Here is an 18,599-nt window from a genome sequence, read left to right as displayed (position 1 = left end):
CTGTTAATTTTTTTTTAGCAGGTCAGCTGACAAATTTGCTCGTTTTCCTAGCAGTAGGGCTCTTTCTCCCTTGTCTCCATCCAGAGCTATTTCCCTTCATATAATAAGGATATTCGACCCTGGCCGGTTGGCTCAGCGGTAGAGCATTGGCCTGGCGTGCAGGAGTCCTGGATTCGATTCCCGGCCAGGGCACACAGGAGAGGCGCCCATTTGCTTCTCCACCCCTCCCCCTCTCCTTCCTCTCTGTCTCTCTTCCCCTCCCGCAGCCAAGGCTCCATTGGAGCAAAGATGGCCCAGGCGCTGGGGATGGCTCTGTGGCCTCTGCCTCAGTCGCTAGAATGGCTCTGGACGCAACCGAGCGACTCCCCAGAGGGGCAAAGCATCACCCCCTGGTGGGCATGCCGGGTGGATCCCAGTCGGGTGCATGCGGGTGTCTGTCTGACTGCCTCCCTGTTTCCAGCTTCAGAAAAATGATAAATAAATAAATAAATAAATAAATAAATAAATAAGTATATTCAATCTAGTTTACAAAAGATGAGCCTTGCTTAGAGGAAAAGAAATGGACATTTGCCATCCAGTGTTATGGCAGAATTCAATCTCCAATTTGTACTAAATAATACACTCCTTTTTTTTTTTTTTTTTCATTTTTTCATTTTTCTGAAGCTGGAAACGGGGAGAGACAGTCAGACAGACTCCTGCATGTGCCCGACCGGGATCCACCCGGCACGCCCACCAGGGGCGACGCTCTGCCCACCAGGGGGCGATGCTCTGCCCATCCTGGGCGTCGCCATATTGCGACCAGAGCCACTCTAGCGCCTGAGGCAGAGGACACAGAGCCATCCCCAGCGCCCGGGCCATCTCTGCTCCAATGGAGCCTTGGCTGCGGGAGGGGAAGAGAGAGACAGAGAGGAAAGCGCGGCGGAGGGGTGGAGAAGCAAATGGGCGCTTCTCCTATGTGCCCTGGCCGGGAATCGAACCCGGGTCCTCCGCACGCTAGGCCGACACTCTACCGCTGAGCCAACCGGCCAGGGCCAATAATACACTCCTTAAAAAATATTTTTTGAGCATCTATGCTCTTCCAGAGACATATTAGTGAACAAAACAGGTAAAGTCATGGCCTTTATGGAGCATACAGTATAGTGCAGAAAACTGAGTAAAACTATGTAGTACAGCTAGAGCTCAACTTACGACCACGATTGGTTCTGACAGACCGGTTGTAACATGATTTGGTCGTAAGTTGAGTAGGCTATATGTACAGTACTGTGAAATGATGCTATAAAAATCTTTAAGTCATATTTTATAATTTTCTTTCATTATTGTTATATATCATAATTTTCTTTGTTCATTTTATGCCATTTGTATCATCTCTACACCATTTTGTTTCTTATTTTTACATTCGTCAGGTTTAAGTAAAACACTGCATTACCAGTACAACTGGTTTAATATTTGCAAAGACAATTTCCTCTTGGTAGACATCGTGGGAGGGGTTTGATGAAAAATATCCAAGACACAAAACACAAATTGCTGTACTGAGTCTGGGATAACAGTTGAAATGATGCATACGGAGATGGTAATGCTGCCGGAAGCTGGTCCGCACTGTATTAGGCCCAGCTGGGCAACACTTGTGCTGCCAGATGTGAAGCGGTCGTGGCTAGCGATTGTGGTCATAAAGTTGAATGGTCGTAAGTTGCATAGGTCGTAAGTCAATCAATATTTGTAGAGTGTCAGTTCTGATAAGTGCAATGAAGAAACATGAGGCTGGCCCTGGCCAGATAGCTCAGTTGGTTAGAGCACTGTCCCAACATGCTGAGGTTGTGGGTTCAATCCCCCGTCAGGCCACATACAAGAAGCAACCAATGAATGCATAAATAAGTGGAAGAACAAATTGATGTTTCTCTGTTTCTTACCCATTCTCTCTCTTCTTTAAAAAATAAAAAAAAAAGAGCCCTGGCCAGTTGGCTCAGTAGTAGAGCGTCAGCTCAGCATGTGGAAGTCCCAGGTTCGATTCCCAGGCAGGGCACACAGGAGCACCCATCTGCTTCTCCACCCCTCCCTCTCTCCTTCCTCTCTGTCTCTCTCTTCCCCTCCCGCTGCCAAGGCTTCATTGGAGCAAAGTTGGCCCCGGCACTGAGGATGGCTCCATGGCCTCTGCCTCAGGTGCTAGAATGGCTCCAGATGGGCAGTGCAACGCCACCTGGTGGGTATGCTGGGTGGATCCCAGTCGGGTGCATGCAGGAATCTGACTGCCTCCCTGCTTCTAACTTCGGAAAAATACAAAAAGAAATAAAGAAAGAAAGATGGAGCTTAGCACATAGATTGTAATGGAGGAGCTATTTTAGTAAGATTTCAAGGAGAGCCAGCCCCCATAATACTTGTAAGCCAGAAACAATTTTTTTATTTGTTTATTCATTTTTTTATAGAAGAGAGAGAGAGAAAGAAAGAGAAGGAAGGAGGAGCAGGAAGCATCAACTCCCATATGTGCCTTGACCAGGCAAACTCAGGGTTTTGAACCGGCGACCTCAGTATTCCAGGTCAATGCTTGATCCACTACACCACCACAGGCTAAGCCAGAAACAATTAAAGAGTGTTTCTATGTGTCTTTTCTCGGCTTTCTGCCTCAGGATTCACCAACAGTTTTATAAGATGCAAGTTCTTCAGTCACAGGCTAAAATTCCCAAACCTGAATGAACTTCTGGTACTGGGGTCAAGGACTGTGGGTTTGTAAAATGAGCTTTCTGATCTACATTTAAATTTGAAATCCTGGATTAGTGTTTCCATCACCACCCTCACATTATATCAGGATGGATTCTGAGCAGATCCTCTACATAGTAAAGAATTAGACATGACCGCCTGACCAGGCGGTGGCGCAGTGGATAGAGCGTCGGACTGGGATGCCGAGGACCCAGGTTCGAGACCCCAAGGTCGCCAGCTTGAGCTTGGGCTCATCTGGTTTGAGCAAAAAGCTCACCAGCTTGGACCCAAGGTCCCTGGCTCAAGTGAGGAGTTACTCGGTCCGCTGAAGGCCCGCGGTCAAGGCACATATGAGAAAGCAATCAATGAACAACTAAGGTGTTGCAATGCGCAAAGAAAAACTAATGATTGATGCTTCTCATCTCTCCGTTCCTGTCTGTCTGTCCCTGTGTATCCCTCTCTCTGACTCTGTCTCTGTAAAAAAAAAAAAAGAATTAGACATGATCTCTCTACCATCCAGGCCCTCAGATCCTTTTCATTTCTTGTCCTGTGAAACTTCATCTACTGCATGGCAACATCTCATCAGCTCATTCCTGAAACTTATCAGTCAGGGTCCCAGAAAAGACTTTCCCAGCTGCCCTGAGCTCTCTGGACCAGATGCTGAACTCAACCTTTAAGAACTTGATATCCGCCTGACCTGGTGGTGGCGCAGTGGATAGAGAGTCGGACTGGGATGCGGAAGGACCCAGGTTCGAGACCCCAAGGTCGCCAGCTTGAGTGCGGTCTCATCTGGTTTGAGCGAGGCTCACCAGTTTGGACCCAAGGTCGCTGGCTCCAGCAAGGGGTTGCTCGGTCTGCTGAAGGCCCGCGGTCAAGGCACATGTGAGAAAGCAATCAATGAACAACTAAGGTGTTGCAATGCGCAATGAAAAACTAATGATTGATGCTTCTCATCTCTCTCCGTTCCTGTCTGTCTGTCCCTGTCTATCCCTCTCTCTGACTCACTCTCTGTCTCTGTAAAAAATAAAATAAATAAAATTAAAAAAAAAAAAAAAAAAGAACTTGATATCCCAGGTGAACAGAACTAAATTTAAACCTCGAGGGAAATATAGTGCTCTTACTATTAAGAAATTATGAAAAAAATTAACTTACAAATTAGAAAACATATAAGCAAATGAAGAACATATATTTTTAAATTTTACTTACTCATTTTTGGAAAGGAAATGAGAGAGAAACAATTTGTTGTTCATACCTGGGCACGCTCTAACCACCTGAGCTACTCGGCCAGAGCCAAATGAACAATTTTTTTTCTTTTTTTAAAAAGATTTTATTGATTAGCTTTTAGAGATAAGAAAGAGAGAGGCCCTGGCCGGTTGTTTCGGTGGATAGAGCATCAGTCTGGCATGCAGACATCTAGGGCTTGATCCCAGGTCGGGGCGCACATGAGAAGCAACCATCTATTTGACTCCTCCCTCTCTCTCCCCCTTCTCTCTCTCTCTTTGCCTCTCACAGCCAGTGGCTCTATTGGTCTGAGCATTGGCCTTAGGCACTGAGGATAGCTCAGTTGATTGCAGCATCTGGCCCCAGATGGGGTTGCTGGGTGGATCCTGGTTGGGGCACATAGGGGAGTCTATCTCCTTCTCTCACTTGAAAAAAAGAAAAAGAAAGAGAGAAAGGCTGGGAGAGGAGCAGGAAGCATCAACTTGTAGTAGTTGCTTCTCGTATGTGCCTTGACTGGGCAAGCCTGGGGTTTTGAACCAGAGACCTCAGCACTCCAGGTGGTGCTTTATCCACTGCACCACCATAGGTCAGGCCAAATGAAAATTTTAAGTCACCAATAACTGTACCTAAGACCCAAGTGTTATTAACTATATCTTTTTTCAAAGTTTTCAAATACATGAAAGTATATTTTTTATGGAAAATGAGACTATTTTGACTATATTATGAACAACTACATTATTCTAAAACTTTCCTAAACTCAACATTTTTATAATACTAAAGTAATGTGGGGGTTTTTTTGTTTGTTTTTTGTGGCAGAGACAGAGAGAGAGTCAGATAGACAGGAAGGGAGAGAGATGAGAAACATCAATTCTTCCTTGTGGTTCCTTAGTTGTTCATTGATTGCTTTCTCATATGTGCCTAGACCCCGGGGCTACAGCAAACTGAGTGACCCCTTGCTCGAGCCAGCGACCTTGGGCTCAAGCTGGTGAGCCTTGCTCAAAGCAGATGAGCTCACACTCAAGCTGGCGACCTCGGGGTCTCGGACCTGGGTCCTCCGCGTCCCAGTCTGATGCTCTATCCACTGCGCCACCGCCTGGTCAGGCTAATGTGGGATTATTATAAAGCCATTATTTACAATGAAGAATCACAAAAATTGGGAATATGAAACTTCTGGTACTCTCTATCCATGAATACAAATCCTAAAGTAAATGTTGTATTTAACTAATCACAATTTTCAAAAAGACAAACATTTATGATTTATTTCCATAACAGGGTCATAGAATACATATATACATACTGTCCTGCAGATCTGTTTTTTTATCCTCTGAATAAGTTATCTTTTTAATTTATAGTGGCAATTGTAGTATATTATTTTTAATTGCTATATAGACTGTTATGCTAAGTGGATGTTCCAAAATACTTATCATTATACTTTAAATTTTTTCCTTTTTTTAAATGACAAAAACCTCACTGATTAAGACTAGGAAATTTTTTTTACCAAATAATTCAGAATTGCTGCGTCAAATAAAATGAAAATTTTAATGGATCCAGGTTGCTTTCTATAAAGGAAATATCTACTTAAGCCTGACCTGTGGTGGCGCAGTGGATAAAGCGTCGACCTGGAAATGCTGAGGTCGCCGGTTCGAAACCCTGGGCTTGCCTGGTCAAGGCACATATGGGAGTTGATGCTTCCACCTCCTCCCCCCTGTCTCTCTCTCCTCTCTCTCTCTCTCTCTCTCTCCTCTCTAAAGTGAATAAATAAAAGTAAAAAAATAAAATAAAAAGAGAGAATATCTACTTAAATCCTCTACAGTTAAACCTCGTGCCTGTATAAAATAACATTTTTAAATGTGCTCTTTTTTTGAAGCTGGGAACTATGCGAAATATAATTGTGTTACCTCATAATTTCATGTTCTCAAATATCCCACCGTCTTCATTTATATCATATTTGAAAGGAAACTTCCACACATTTGCACCTTCACTTCATTCCTTTCCCCACTAGAGGGAGCATGTTTCCACTGCCATGACAGGAGTATCATTTTTACCGAGCCCCGCCCTTTCGAGGGCTGTCTTCCTGCTAAACTACTGTACAAAGGCCTTACTCCACACACAACCGCGCTCTCCGTAGATAGAAGCCTTGACCTATCAACTATGTGGCCACCACGTCTCCGCTGATATTTCGGCTTCTACAAACCCTCCGGGATCTTAGCAAACTCTGCTGTACCGGCACCTGCCTTCGCCTAAGATGGCCGCGCCCACAGTGCACCAAAGTCTCAGCTCCCTAGTTCACCAAGGGCGCCGCCATCTCTCCTTGTTCCCCAGCCTGCAGAGCTCGCCACCGCGGCCTCGAAGAGGCTCCCGCCTCTGATATCTTACGCCGATAACGCAGCATTGTTAACCATCCCTCGCGACAGGGAGGTGAAAGCAGCGAGGTGACCAGGAACAACCGCGGTTTCTTCCCACGGCCCTTACGGCCCCTCCCGTCACAAACGGCGCGGTGGGCGCGGCTACTTGACGTCACAGAGCGGGGGCCAGAGGCAGAGCTCGGAAGTCCTGCATCACTTGCGATCCTAGCGGGACTCCTTGGTGCCGGCCGGTTAGCGTCCCTAGGGACTGCGGAGGGAAGTCACTGAATGGCAGGTGGCTTCGGACGTGGACTCGGCCTTTTGTCACTGCCGCTGGTGTCTGGAGAGGCTCGGGATCGGGTGAGTTGGGCTCCGGGCTCGGATTCTCGGGTAGCGGGGTTCGTGACAAGTGAGTGGATGTAGAGGACCGTGGCGGGGAATTTTTTCGGATTCTGTCACTGAGGAATCTGGGCCTTGGTGACGGGACTTCTGACAGGCAGGGACTAAGAGTCTGAAGAAATAAGTCATTCACCGAGACAGTCCGGCTCTGTCAGGCTTGGAGGTCCACGTGGGTCGCTCGGCTTGTGCGTATTTCCCCGTGTATAAGACGCTCCCATGTATAAGATGCACCTTCATTTTGGGGCCCGAAATTTGAAAAAAAGAAAAGTATTACATAAAGTGATTGAACTCAAGTTCTATTCCTCATAAAATTCATACAACTCCTCATCCCTGTCTAAACTTCCATTACCTTGTCCTCATCCGTGTCTGATGACGAATCACTATCTTCAACAATGAGCGCGAAAACAAGCGGGAAATGCAAGTAAAAAAAAATCTGCAACCACCGTATAAGACGCACCCAGTTTTTAGACCCCAAGTTTTTTTGGGGAAAAGGTGTATATTATACATGGGGAAATACGGTAAGCTGCTGAACGCTGGGGCCGAAAGTCTCTCCGTGAACGGGGTGGGGGGTGCTCGGAGGTCGAGAAGCCCGGGTTGGGGGCGGGGGTCCCCCTGTGGGTTTCTGGGGCGTGTTTGTAGTTTAAAATACGGCGTTCAGCCCTGGCCGGTTGGCTCAGCGGTAGAGCGTCGGCCTAGCGTGCGGAGGACCCGGGTTCGATTCCCAGCCAGGGCACACAGGAGAAGCGCCCATTTGCTTCTCCACCCCTACGCCGGGCTTTCCTCTCTGTCTCTCTCTTCCCCTCCCGCAGCCAAGGCTCCATTGGAGCAAAGATGGCCCGGGCGCTGGGGATGGCTCTGTGTCCTCTGCCTCAGGCGCTAGAGTGGCTTTGGTCGCAATATGGCGACGCCCAGGATGGGCAGAGCATCGCCCCCTGGTGGGCAGAGCGTCGCCCCATGGTGGGCGTGCCGGGTGGATCCCGGTCGGGCGCGTGCGGGAGTCTGTCTGACTGTCTCTCCCTGTTTCCAACTTCAGAAAAATGAAAGAAAAAAAAAAAAATACGGCGTTCAGCAGAGAGCTCAGTCACAAAGACCCCTGGTGGGGTTGTCACTCTGAAGGGAGGTCAGGGCCTCCAATGATCACTAGGTCCCGGCTCAAACCTTGAATGCCGAAAAAGACCTGAAGGCTGCATTTCCCCCGTTTCATCCAAAGCCAGTTCACTATTTCAAGTTCAAGTCCGACCTCCTAGGGACCTTACTAAAAACGTGTGTGTGTCCCACTGAGGCCGGAGGGACAAATTCCTAGGAGGGGACAGGAGCCAAGAGGGTTCTTGGTTTCTCCCAAGAATGAATTCTAGAGCGAACCTTGGAGTGAAGTGGAAAAGCAGGGTTTTATTTTTTATCCTTTTTAAAGTATTTTATTTTATTTTGAGAGTATGTTTATTAAAGCTGGGGACAGTGAAGTAGGGAAGGGCTTAGAACAGAAGAAGCAACAGGAGAAAGCCCAGACGGAGCTGCTTTGGACCACTAAGTCAGAGAAAAGGGGGCTTTGTAAACAGGTTCAGGGGATTAGCCGGGATGAGCTGCCCCTGCCCTGTTGCTCTACTGCTTGCAAGTCTCCTGGGGTCCTTAGAATTTAGGAGATGCACGCCTGTGGGGGGAGGAGAGGGGGAGAGGGGGAGAGAGAGAGAGAGAGGCGCCAGCCTGCAAGCGAGAAAAGCTGTTCTTCACAGACGGAGTAGTTCTCTCTTGACGAGAAGAACCCCCAGCTGCTCCTAGATGTTGAGTTTATTATATCTGTCTGTAGTTTCTGTGGAAGATTGCGGATATGGGGAAATGGTGTTTGGTCTGTTTTTCTTTTATGGTATGAGTCAAGGCTTGTGGTATGAGCAAGCTATTGATAGTTATCGTTACAGTATTATTTTTTTTTACTGGTAAGTTTCTTCTGGTTTGCAAGTTGTAGGCTCTGACTCTAACATGGCGTGGCTTTGATCTATTTGTTGAGTTCTGGTGCCCCTTGTGTTACCACTACCACATCACTGCTCTTTCACTATCCGCTCACAATTCTTTGTGGTTCTGAACGAGCTAATGCTATGTTTACTGTTAAAGATGTAGTTTGTAGATTTTGTTCTTGCCTCCAAGTTTACTATACTTTTTTTGGATATTTCCTTTTAGGATCATCGTGATTCAAGTAAAAATATCTATCTCCTTTACCCTGTAATCTGTTGCAGGGTTGAGAGCCTTTTTTTTTCCTGCATTTGTGATAATCTGTAAAAATATTAGGATAATTGACTGTATCGTTTAATTCCTTATTATCATACTTGCAGATGAGATTATATTTATACATTTCCCAATTGTTGCAATTGTATATCTGGAATCAATTGCATTCATTTATGTAAATGGTAGTGACATAAAATATTGACAAGTGTTTAATTATAATTTCAGTAAGCCATTTTGACTTTCTGATCACACAAATTCTCCCACTCCACTTTAAAATTTTTGTGCCTTTTTTTTTTCCTACTTGAGATTTCTGGCTACGTTTATTCCTTGGTAAACTTTTGTTTTTCTGGCCCTGGCTAGTTAGCTCAGTCTGTTAGAGTGTTGCCCGAAAAAAGGTTGCAGGTTCATTCCCAGTCAGGGCACACACTGGAAGCAACCAATGAATGCACAACTAAGTGGAACAACAAATGAATGCTTCCTTTCCCCTTCCCCTCTCCCTTCCTCCCTCTCTCTCTCTCTCTCTCTCTCTCTCTAAAAATCAACCAATCAATAAAAAATTAAGCTCCAGCTGGATAGCTTGAAGCATTGTCCCAAAGTGCAGAGGATGCCGATTCAATTCCCGGTCAGGGCACATACAAGAACAGCTTGATGTTCCTGACTCTGTCTCTTGTTCTCTCTGCTGTCTTTAAAAAAGAAAAACAAAAACACTTATTTTCTTCTTGACTCTTTTTTGCAGTTACAATTGGTGTTTTTCCATTTCCTCTTTTTTTTTTTTTTTTTTTACAGAGACAAAGAGTCAGAGAGAGGGATAGACAGGGACAGACAGGAACAGAGAGAGATGAGAAGCATCAATCATCAGTTTTTCGTTGTGGCACTTTAGTTGTTCATTGATTGCTTTCTCTTATGTGCCTTGACTGTGGGGCTACAGCAGACCGAGTAACCCCTTGCTCAAGCCAGCGACCTTGGGGCCATGCTGGTGAGCTTTGCTTAAACCAGATGAGCCCGTGCTCAAGCTGGCGACCTCGGGTTCTCAAACCTGGGTCCTCCACATCACAGTCTGATGCTCTATTCACTTTGCCACTCCCTGGTCAGGCTCATTTCCTCTTTTTTTGTGTGTGATAGAGACAGAGAGAAACAGAGATAGGAACAGACAGAGAGGAAGGAAGAGAGATGAGAAGCGTCAATTCTTTGTTGCTGCACCTTAGTTGTTCATTGATTGCTCTCTCCTATGTGCCTTAACCAGGGGCTACAGCAGACTGAGTGACCCCTTGCTCAAGCCAGTGACCTTGGGCTGAAGCTGGTGAGCCTTGTTCAAACCAGATGAGCCCGCACTCAAGCTGCTGACCTTGGGATTTCCAACCTGGGTCCTCCGCGTCCCAGGCCTGACCACTGTGCCACCACCTGGTCAGGCTCCTCTTTTTCTTGTACTTAGAAAAGGAAGTCTTCATTCACTGTGGTTAGTTGTATTAAGGTTTAATTTGGGGAGGGGAGGGAAACAGGAAGGGAGAGAGATGAGAAGCATCAATTCTTCATTGCAGCAGCTCCTTAGTTAGTTATTCACTGATTGCTTTCTCATATGTGCCTTGGGGCCCTGGCTGGTTGGCTCAGTGGTGGAGCCTCGGCCTGGCATGCGGGGGTCCGGGTTCGATTCCTGGCCAGGGCACACAGGAGAGGCGCCCATCTGCTTCTCCACCCCTCCCCCTCTCCTTCCTCACTGTCTCTCTCTTCCCCTCCCGCAGCGAGGCTCCATTGGAGTAAAGATGGCCCGGGCGCTGGAGTGGCTCTGGTCGCAACAGAGCGATGCCCAGGAGGGGCAGAGCATCGCCCCCTGGTGGACGGAGCGTCGCCCCCTGGTAGGCGTGCCGGGTGGATCCCGGTCGGCGCATGCGGGAGTCTGTCTGTCTCTCCCCATTTCCAGCTTCAGAAAAATAAAAAATAAATAAATAAATAAATAATAAAATGTGCCTTGGGGAGGGTGGAGCTCCAGCCAAACCAGCAACCATGGGATCATGTTCATGAGCCCACACTCAAGCTGGGGACCCCTTGCTCAAGCTGGATGAGCCTGTGCTCAAGCTGGTGATCTCCCAGGTCTACGGTCTATCCATTCTATTTATTTTTTTTTTTTAATTTTATTTATTCATTTTAGAGAGGAGAGAGAGAGAGAGAGAGAGAGAGAAAGAGAGAGAGAAGGGGGGAGGAGCTGGAAGCATCAACTCCCATATGTGCCTTGACCAGGCAAGCCCAGGGTTTCGAACCGGCGACCTCAGCATTTCCAGGTCGACGCTTTATCCACTGCACCACCACAGGTCAGGCGGTCTATCCATTCTATACCATAAAATTCACCACATACAAGTATACACGTCAGTGATTTGAACGGAATTTCTAGAGTTGTGCAACCGTCAGCACAATCCAGTTTTAAAGCATTCCCATCACTGAATAGTTTTGTTTTGTTTTGTTTTTTATAAATTTTTATTAATGGTAATGGGATGACATTAATAAATCAGGGTACATATATTCAAAGAAAACATGTCTAGGTTATTTTGTCATCAAATTATGTTGCAAACCCCTCGCCCAAAGTCAGATTGTCCTCCGTCACCCTCTATCTAGTTCTCTGTGCCCCTCCCCCTCCCCCTCCCCCTAACTCTCTCCCTCCCTCCCTCCCATGTCCTCCCTCCCCCCCCACCCTTGGTAACCACCACACTCTTGTCCATGTCTCTTAGTCTCATTTTTATGTTCCACCAATGTATGGAATCATGTAGTTCTTGTTTTTTTCTGATTTACTTATTTCACTCCGTATAATGTTATCAAGATCCCACCATTTTGCTGTAAATGATCTGATGTCATCATTTCTTATGGCTGAGTAGTATTCCATAGTGTATATGTGCCACATCTTCTTTATCCAGTCTTCTATTGAAGGGCTTTTTGGTTGTTTCCATGTCTTGGCCACTGTGAACAGTGCTGCAATGAACATGGGGCTACATGTGTCTTCACGTATCAATGTTTCTGAGGTTTTGGGGTATATACCCAGTAGAGGGATTGCTGGGTCATAAGGTAGTTCTATTTGCAGTTTTTTGAGGAACCACCATACTTTCCTCCATAATGGTTGTACTACTTTACAGTCCCACCAACAGTGAATGAGGGTTCCTTTTTCTCCACAGCCTCTCCAACATTTGCTATTACCCGTCTTGTTGATAATAGCTAATCTAACAGGAGTGAGGTGGTATCTCATTGTAGTTTTGATTTGCATTTCTCTAATAACTAATGAAGCTGAGCATCTTTTCATATATCTGTTGGCCATTTGTATCTCTTCCTGGGAGAAGTGTCTGTTCATGTCCTCTTCCCATTTTTTTATTGGATTGTTTTCTTTGTTTTGTTTGTTTGTTGTTGAGTTTTATGAGTTCTTTGTAAATTTTGGATATTAGGCCCTTATCTGAGCTGTCGTTTGAAAATATCAGTTCCCATATAGTTGGCTGTCTGTTTATTTTGATATCAGTTTCTCTTGCTGAGCAAAAACTTTTAATTCTGATGTAGTCCCATTCATTTATCTTTGCCTTCACTTCTCTTGCCATTGGAGTCAAGTTCATAAAATGTTCTTTAAAACCCAGGTCCATGATTTTAGTACCTATGTCTTCTTCTATGTACTTTATTGTTTCAGGTCTTATATTTAGGTCTTTGATCCATTTTGAATTAATTTTAGTACACGGGGACAGGCTGTAGTCGAGTTTCATTCTTTTGCATGTGGCTTTCCAGTTTTCCCAACACCATTTGTTGAAGAGGCTTTCTTTTCTCCATTGTGTGTTGTTGGCCCCTTTATCAAAGATTATTTGACCATATATATGTGGTTTTATTTCTGGGTTTTCTATTCTGTTCCATTGGTCTGAGTGTCTATTTTTCTGCCAATACCATGCTGTTTTGATTATCGTGGCCCTATAATATAGTTTAAAGTCAGGTATTGTAATGCCCCCAGCTTCATTCTTTTTCCTTAGGATTGTTTTGGCTATTCGGGGTTTTTTATAGTTCCATATAAATCTGATGATTTTTTGTTCCATTTCTTTAAAAAATCTCATAGGGATTTTGATGGGAATTGCATTAAATTTGTATATTGCTTTGGGTAATATGGCCATTTTGATTATATTTATTCTTCCTATCCAAGAACAAGGAATATTTTTCCATCTCATTGTATCTTTTTCGATTTCCCTTAACAATGCTTTGTAATTTTCATTATATAGGTCCTTTATGTTCTTTGTTATGTTTATTCCTAGGTATTTTATTTTTTTTGTTGCAATCGTGAAGGGGATTATTTTTTTGAGTTTGTTTTCTAATATTTCATTGTTGGCATATAGAAAGGCTATGGACTTTTGTATGTTAATTTTGTATCCTGCAACCTTACTGTATTGGTTTATTGTTTCTAATAATCTTTTTGTGGAGTCCTTCGGGTTTTCGATGTATAGGATCATATCATCAGCAAAAAGTGATAGCTTTACTTCTTCTTTTCCGATATGGATGCCTTTTATTTCTTTGTCTTGTCTGATTGCTCTGGCCAGAACTTCTAGCACCACATTGAATAAAAGTGGAGAGAGTGGACAACCCTGTCTTGTTCCTGATTTAAGGTAGAAAGTCCTTAGTTTTATGCCGTTTAATAGGATGTTGGCTGATGGTTTATCATATATGGCCTTTATCATGTTGAGATATTTTCCTTCTATACCCATTTTGTTGAGAGTCTTAAACATAAAATTGTGTTGTATTTTATCAAAAGCCTTTTCTGCATCTATTGATAAGATCATGTGGTTTTTGTTCTTTGTTTTGTTGATATGGTGTTGACTGTTTTGCGTATGTTGAACCATCCTTGAGATTCTGGGATGAATCCCACTTGATCATAATGTATTATTTTTTTAATATGTTGTTGTATTCGGTTTGCCAGTATTTTGTTTAGTATTTTAGCATCTGTATTCATTAGAGATATTGGTCTGTAGTTTTCTTTCTTTGTGCCATCCTTGCCAGGTTTTGGTATGAGGGTTATGTTGGCCTCATAAAATGTGTTTGGAGCCCTGGCCGGTTGGCTCAGCGGTAGAGCGTCGGCCTAGCGTGTGGAGGTCCCGGGTTCGATTCCCGGCCAGGGCACATAGGAGAAGCGCCCATTTGCTTCTCCACCCCTCCGCCGCGCTTTCCTCTCTGTCTCTCTCTTCCCCTTCTGCAGCCAAGGCTCCAATGGAGCAAAGATGGCCCGGGCGCTGGGCATGGCTCTGTGTCCTCTGCCTCAGGCGCTAGAGTGGCTCTGGTCGCAATATGGCGACGCCCAGGATGGGCAGAGCATCGCCCCCTGGGGGGCAGAGCACCGCCCCTGGTGGGCGTGCCGGGTGGATCCCGGTCGGGCGCATGCGGGAGTCTGTCTGACTGTCTCTCCCTGTTTCCAGCTTCAGAAAAATGAAGAAAAAAAAAAAAAAAATGTGTTTGGAAGTATTGCTTCTTCTTCAATTTTTTGGAAGACTTTGAGTAGAATAGGAACCAAGTCTTCTTTGAATGTTTGATAGAATTCACTAGTATAACTGTCTGGGCCTGGACTTTTATTTTTGGGGAGATTTTTAATAGTTTTTTCTATTTCCTCCCTGCTGATTGGTCTGTTTAGGCTTTCTGCTTCTTCATGACTCAGTCTAGGAAGGTTGTATTGTTCTAGGAATTTATCCATTTCTTCTAGATTGTTGTATTTGGTGGCATATAATTTTTCATAGTATTCTACAATAATTCTTTGTATATCTATGATGTCTGTGGTGATCTCTCCTCTTTCATTTTGGATTTTATTTATTTGAGTCCTGTGTCTTTTTTCCTTGGTGAGTCTTGCCAAGGGTTTGTCAATTTTGTTGATCTTTTCAAAGAACCAGCTCCTTGTTTTATTGATTTTTTCTATAGTTTTTCTGTTCTCTATTTCATTTATTTCTGCTCTGATTTTTATTATCTCCTTTCTTCGGCTGGTTTTGGGTTGTCTTTGTTCTTCTTTTTCTAGTTCCTTAAGGTGTGAAGTTAAGTGGTTTACTTCGGCTCTCTCTTGTTTGTTCATATAGGCCTGAAGTGATATGAACTTTCCTCTTATTACTGCTTTTGCTGCATCCCAGATATTCTTTTTTTTTTTTTTTTTTTTTTTTTTTTTTTTTTTTTTTTTTTTTTACAGAGGCAGAGATAGACAGGGACAGACAGACAGGAACGGAGAGAGATGAGAAGCATCAATCATCAGTTTCTCCTTGTGCGCGTTGCGACTTCTTAGTTGTTCATTGATTGCTTTCTCACATGTGCCTTGACCGTGGGCCTTCAGCAGACCGAGTAACCCCCTGCTGGAGCCAGCGACCTTGGGTCCAAGCTGGTGAGCTCTTTGCTCAAGCCAGATGAGCCCGCGCTCAAGCTGGCGACCTCGGGGTCTTGAACCTGGGTCCTTCCGCATCCCAGTCCGACGCTCTATCCACTGCGCCACCACCTGGTCAGGCTGCATCCCAGAGATTCTGATATGTCGTATTTTCATTTTCATTTGTCTGTATATATCTTTTGATTTCTGCGTTTATTTCTTCTTTGACCCATTCATTTTTTAGAAGTATGTTGTTTAGTTTCCACATTTTTGTGGGATTTTCCCCCTCTTTTTTGCAGTTGAATTCTAGTTTCAAGGCTTTATGATCAGAAAATATGCTTGGTACAATTTCAATTTTTCTAAATTTGCTGATATTGTCTTTGTGGCCCAACATATGGTCAATTCTTGAGAATGTTCCATGTACACTAGAGAAAAATGTATACTCTGTCGCTTTGGGATGAAGTGTCCTGTAGATGTCTATCATATCCAGGTGTTCTAGTATTTCGTTTAAGGCCACTATATCTTTATTGATTCTCTGTTTGGATGACCGATCTAGAGCCGTCAGCGGTGTATTGAGGTCTCCAAGTATGATTGTATTTTTGTTAGTTTTTGTTTTAAGGTCAATAAGTAGCTGTCTTATATATTTTGGTGCTCCTTGGTTTGGTGCATATATATTAAGGATTGTTATGTCTTCTTGATTCAACTTCCCCTTAATCATTATGAAATGACCATTTTTGTCTCTGAGTACTTTTTCTATCTTGTAGTCAGCATTATTAGATATGAGTATTGCTACACCTGCTTTTTTTTGGGTGTTGTTTGCTTGGAGTATTGTTTTCCAGCCTTTCACTTTGAATTTGTTTTTATCCTTGTTGCTTAGATGTGTTTCTTGTAGGCAGCATATAGTTGGATTTTCTTTTTTAATCCATTCTGCTACTCTGTGTCTTTTTATTGGTAAGTTTAATCCATTTACATTTAGTGTAATTATTGACACTTGTGGGTTCCCTACTGCCATTTTATAAATTGCTTTCTGTTAGTTTTGTATCTAGTTTGATTCTTCTCTTTTGTTTTTCTATCATTTGTTTTTGTTTGTTTGTGTTCCATACTTCTTTCCTCTGTTGCTACCTTTTTTAAGTCAAGTGTTTTTGTGGTGGTTTTTTTAAGGGTGGTTACCATTAAGTAATGAAAAGGGTACCTACCATATTCATTGTAGTACCCTATCTTATAAGTATTTCTGCACTTCATCATCCTTTGCTACTGTTAATCTCCATCCTCTCCCCCCTTTTTTTCCTTTGTTGTCACAGTTTAAGTTTGGTTTTATTGTGTTCTTGGTGGAGCTGTTACTTGTGGTGTTGTTTTCTTTTGTTCTTTGAATCTGGTTGGAAAACCCCCCTTAGTATTTCCTGGAGTGGGGGCTTTCTGTTGATAAATTCTCTCATCTTTTCTGTATTTGTGAATGTTTTTATATCTCCTTCATACTTGAAGGATAGCTTTGATGGGTATAGTATTCTTGGCTGAAAGTTCCTCTCTTTCAGGGCTTTAAATATTGGGGTCCACTCTCTTCTAGCTTGTAGAGTTTCTGCTGAGAAATCTGATGATAATCTAATAGGCCTTCCTTTATATGTTGTACTCTTCTTTTCCCTGGCTGCCTTGAGAATTTTTTCTTTGTCATTGGTTTGTGTCATCTTTATTATGATGTGCCTTGGAGTGGGTTTGTTGGGGTTAAGAAAACTTGGTGTTCTGTTTGCTTCTTGAATTTGAGGCTTTAGTTCCTTCCACAGGCTTGGGAAGTTCTCGTCTATTATTTGTTTGAGTATATTCTCCATTCCATTTTCTTTCTCTTCTCCCTCTGATATACCTATTATTCTTATGTTATTCTTTCTGATGGAGTCAGACAATTCCTGTAGGGCTTTCTCATTTTTTATTATTTTTGAGTCTCTTTCTTCTTCTCTCTGTTGTGCCTCAAGTTGTTTGTCTTCTATTTCACTAATCCTATCTTCAATCTGGGCTGTTCTGTTAGCTAAGCTTGTTACCTCGTTTTTCAGCTCGTGAATTGAGTTTTTCATTTCTGTTTGATTTGTTTTTATAGTTTCAATTTCCTTGGTAATATATTCTTTGTGTTCATTGAGTTGTTTTCTGATCTCCCTATATTGCCTTTCTGTGTTTTCTTGTATATCTCTGAGTATTTTTAAGATTTCTATTTTAAATTCTCTGTCATTTAGCTCCAAGGCTTCCAATATGTTAAGTCTTTTCTCCATAGATTTTTCCACATCTATTTGTGTTACCTCTCTTTCTTTTGTATCCATAATATTCGATTTCCTCTTTCTTATCGGCATCTGAGGGTGGTCTTATTGATAGCACTAATTAGAATTAATAAAGAGTAAAAAGAAAAGAAAAAAAAAGGGTAAAACACCCCACAAAAAAAAACAGTAATAATTTATTATTTCCCCCTTTTTTTCTCTCTTCTCTTTCCCTCCTCTCCCCTCCTCAGGGAAATATCGTGCCTATAATGGAGGGCCTGATTTGGGGTGAAGAGTTCAAGGGGCAAAAAAAAGGGAGTAGGGACCTACTAAATGCAAAAAAAAAAAAAAAAAGGAAGAAAATCTTAGACAAGCATAAGATGATTTGCTTGTAAGTGATGGTCAACTAAGAGATATAATGAGAGGGATAAGAGGGAATCAGAAAAAAGGACCAAAAAAGAATAATAAAGAAGAAAAAATAAAAATAATAAGTAAAAATCTGTTGTATTAAGTGGAGCGAAGACTAAATACAATGGAGACCTTGGGTTGGGAGGACCCAAAATGCCACAAAAATAAACAAACAAGAGAAAAAAAAAAAAAGCAAAAAAGAGAAATAAAGCCAAAAAAAAGCCTTGAGTCCCAAATTAACTAATTTGTTCGTGATTGAGGATTATATGGGAGGAAAGTAAAATGAGCAAAGAAAAAACGAATAGAAAGGAAAAAATAAGAAAAAGAGAAAAATGAAGGAAGAAATAAAATAGGAGGAGAAAAAAACAAAATAAAGCAAGACAAAAAAAAAACAAAAGAGGAGAGAGTGAGAGTTAAGTGTTTTGGAGTATAACCTTAAAGGAGGGTGAGGATGAAGAAGAAAAATAAAATGCAACACTCATGGGTAGTGTAGTTCAAGAAAGGGGAAGCATAAGATGGGCAGAGAATAGAAGGACCGAGGTGGAGGAAATAAAGGCAAAAAGATAGAAGAAACAAACAACAACAAAAAAAAAAAAAATTAGTGGATCAAGTTGTAAAGTCTGTGGGTTTTTCTTGATTTTGAGAGGTTAACTTCTTCCTTTTTCTTTTCTCTCCCTCTTCCTAGTCGGTGACTCTGTACCCCAGGCTCTGCCCCTGTGTCACTCTTAGGTAGGGATTTGCAGTTGA

General features: G+C 43.0%; 1 protein-coding gene across 1 annotated transcript in view; it reads left to right on the top strand.

Annotated features, from left to right (window-relative positions):
* The first annotated feature begins 5,993 nt into the window (after positions 1-5,993).
* ZNF614 (zinc finger protein 614) overlaps positions 5,994-18,599 on the top strand; it is a 28,301-nt gene continuing 15,695 nt past the window's right edge. Inside the window, exon 1 of the mRNA XM_066271312.1 lies at positions 5,994-6,617. Within this exon, the coding sequence (XP_066127409.1) occupies positions 6,546-6,617 (72 nt within the window). The 5' untranslated portion in view covers positions 5,994-6,545. The remainder of the gene's footprint in view (positions 6,618-18,599) is intronic.

Source organism: Saccopteryx bilineata, chromosome 3 (assembly GCF_036850765.1).
Source record: "Saccopteryx bilineata isolate mSacBil1 chromosome 3, mSacBil1_pri_phased_curated, whole genome shotgun sequence".
Classification (NCBI taxonomy): domain Eukaryota; kingdom Metazoa; phylum Chordata; class Mammalia; order Chiroptera; family Emballonuridae; genus Saccopteryx; species Saccopteryx bilineata.
This window is presented reverse-complemented; position numbering and strand designations above follow the sequence as displayed.